Consider the following 2,054-nt stretch of genomic DNA (forward strand, 5'->3'; position numbering starts at 1 on the left):
GTGCCCCACGTTTGGGCTTCGGTGTGCCGAAAGCTGGGGTGTTTGCCGGTCCTCTCAGCCCATCTTATCGGGGCTCCCCGGCGGGGCCGGGCGCTCGGGGCGCCTGGGCTTGGGCAGGGCTCAGATCCCATTCGTTGGTGAAATGTTACCCCGGGGAGCTGAGCGCCACGGGAAATACTTCCCAAATGCCTTTCCCCGTGGATGGGAGAAACTGGGGGGCGGGGGGGGCAGATACCCCAGGTGAGGATGCTCCAGGCAGGGAAGGAGGTGGGGAGGGGTGCCGGGGGGGATCCATCCCTTGCTCTGTCCTAGCACGGCTGCTGTAGGGTCTTTTGGGTCTCTGGCGCAGACCCGGAGAGGGGTGGGAGAGGCACAAGCCAAGGGACCTTGGTGTCCCCGGCTGCTGCCGCCCACCCCGGGCCAGGAGAGGTGTCTGGGCTGAGTGCGGTGAATGAGGAAGCAACTGCTGTGCATCACTGTGAAATGGCATTTGCTCCTTTGCCAGTGAATTATCCGCTCTGGCCTTGTGGGCGGTCTGGCCTCCCTCCAGGAGGGACAGGCAGGATGAGGCAGGGACAAGGACTCAGTAGCCCGAGGCTGGAGCCGGATGGCTGGACGAGGTTCACCATCCCTGGGTCCTGGTGGTTCACTGGAAAACGGATGCCTCCCAGTGAAACCAGTACGGCCAGCGGGAATACCCTGGTCACCCTCGTTGTCTGTGCCAAACCCCCCTCCCAGCCAGGGGTGGCTGAGCCCGTCCCTGCTCCTCTGCACCCAGGATGGTGGCCTCGAAGCTGCTGCTGCCGCTGCTGGTTGCAGCTCTCCTGCTGCACGTGGCCACCACGCTGAAGATCAGCGCCTTCAACATCAAGGTGTTTGGGGACAGCAAGATGTCCAACCAGACTATCGCAGATATCATCATCTCTGTGAGTGCTGGGGGAGAGGAGCAATCCTGGCCGCTCTCTGGTCTCTGGGATGCAGCCGGCTTGGGGCAGTCGGACACTAGCTTTCTGCAGGCATCCGTCCATCCATGCGTCCATCCGTGCATCCACCCACCCATCAATCCACCTGTCCACACACCCCCATCCATCCACCTATGCCTCCATCCATCCACCCATCCATCTGTCCATCCATCCATCTATGCCTCCATTCATACATGCCTCCATCCATGCATCCATCCATCCATGCATCCATCCATGCATCCATCACTCCATCCATCCCCACCTCCATCCATCCATCCATGCCTCCATCCATCCACCCACCTGCTCTTCCCCCATCACCATCTCCAACCTGGGGCCATCTCCACTCTTGCCGGTCCCCAGCCGAGGACGGGTGATGCTCGGTGCTGCCCAGGTTCCTCACTCAGAGCAGCCTGCGAGTGAGGAGCTGCTGGGATGGTGGGTGGTAGACAGGCGGGTGTTAGAGGGCACTGTGTCACCCCAGGGTCCTTCCAAGCCAGAGGACACCAACAGAGGAGCTCCCTCCCTGGCTCTCAGGACCCTGCTGCCCCCCTGTTGCCAGCTTGGGAGCCTTCACAGCCCAGCCCAGGCACCCATGGGTGCCCCTATGAGCAGCTCTGAGCTTGTCCCCCCAGATCCTGTTGGGGTACGACATCACCGTGGTGCAGGAGGTCCAGGACTCTGACCTGAGCGCTGTGAAGAAGCTCGGGTGCCCCTATGAGCAGCTCCTGGCCAGGAGCAAGCAGCACTGAGCTTGTCCCCCCAGATCCTGTCGGGGTACGACATCACTGTGGTGCAGGAGGTCCGGGACTCTGACCTGAGCGCTGTGAAGAAGCTCATGGACCAGCTCAACAGGTGACCCTGATGGCGCAGGGCGGGGGGTGCCTGCAAATGGGACACCGGGGCAGATACTGGCCGGTGTCTCGTCGTGCCGGGGCACCACTCTGGCGTGCAGAGAGAGCCTGCTGGGTGCTGGGGGCACCGGGAGCCTCCGCTCACCCTCTCTGCATCTCTCTCCCAGCGTGTCCCTTGTCCCTTACAGCTTTTTGAGCAGCATCCCCCTGGGTCGGACCACCTAAAAGGAGCAATACCTCT

The 2,054-nt window shown here is 62.4% G+C and overlaps 1 protein-coding gene across 1 annotated transcript in view; it reads left to right on the forward strand.

Moving 5' to 3' along the window:
* The first annotated feature begins 779 nt into the window (after positions 1–779).
* LOC103898386 (deoxyribonuclease-1-like) overlaps positions 780–2,054 on the forward strand; it is a 6,019-nt gene continuing 4,744 nt past the window's right edge. Inside the window, 3 exon segments of the mRNA XM_019471608.1 lie at positions 780–926; positions 1,726–1,814; positions 1,981–2,054. The exon segment at positions 1,981–2,054 is cut by the window's right edge and continues 3 nt beyond it. Coding sequence (XP_019327153.1) covers positions 780–926; positions 1,726–1,814; positions 1,981–2,054 — 310 coding nt within the window.

The sequence above is a fragment of the Aptenodytes forsteri genome, unplaced genomic scaffold (assembly GCF_000699145.1).
Source record: "Aptenodytes forsteri isolate BGI_AS27 unplaced genomic scaffold, ASM69914v1 Scaffold26, whole genome shotgun sequence".
Taxonomy (NCBI): domain Eukaryota; kingdom Metazoa; phylum Chordata; class Aves; order Sphenisciformes; family Spheniscidae; genus Aptenodytes; species Aptenodytes forsteri.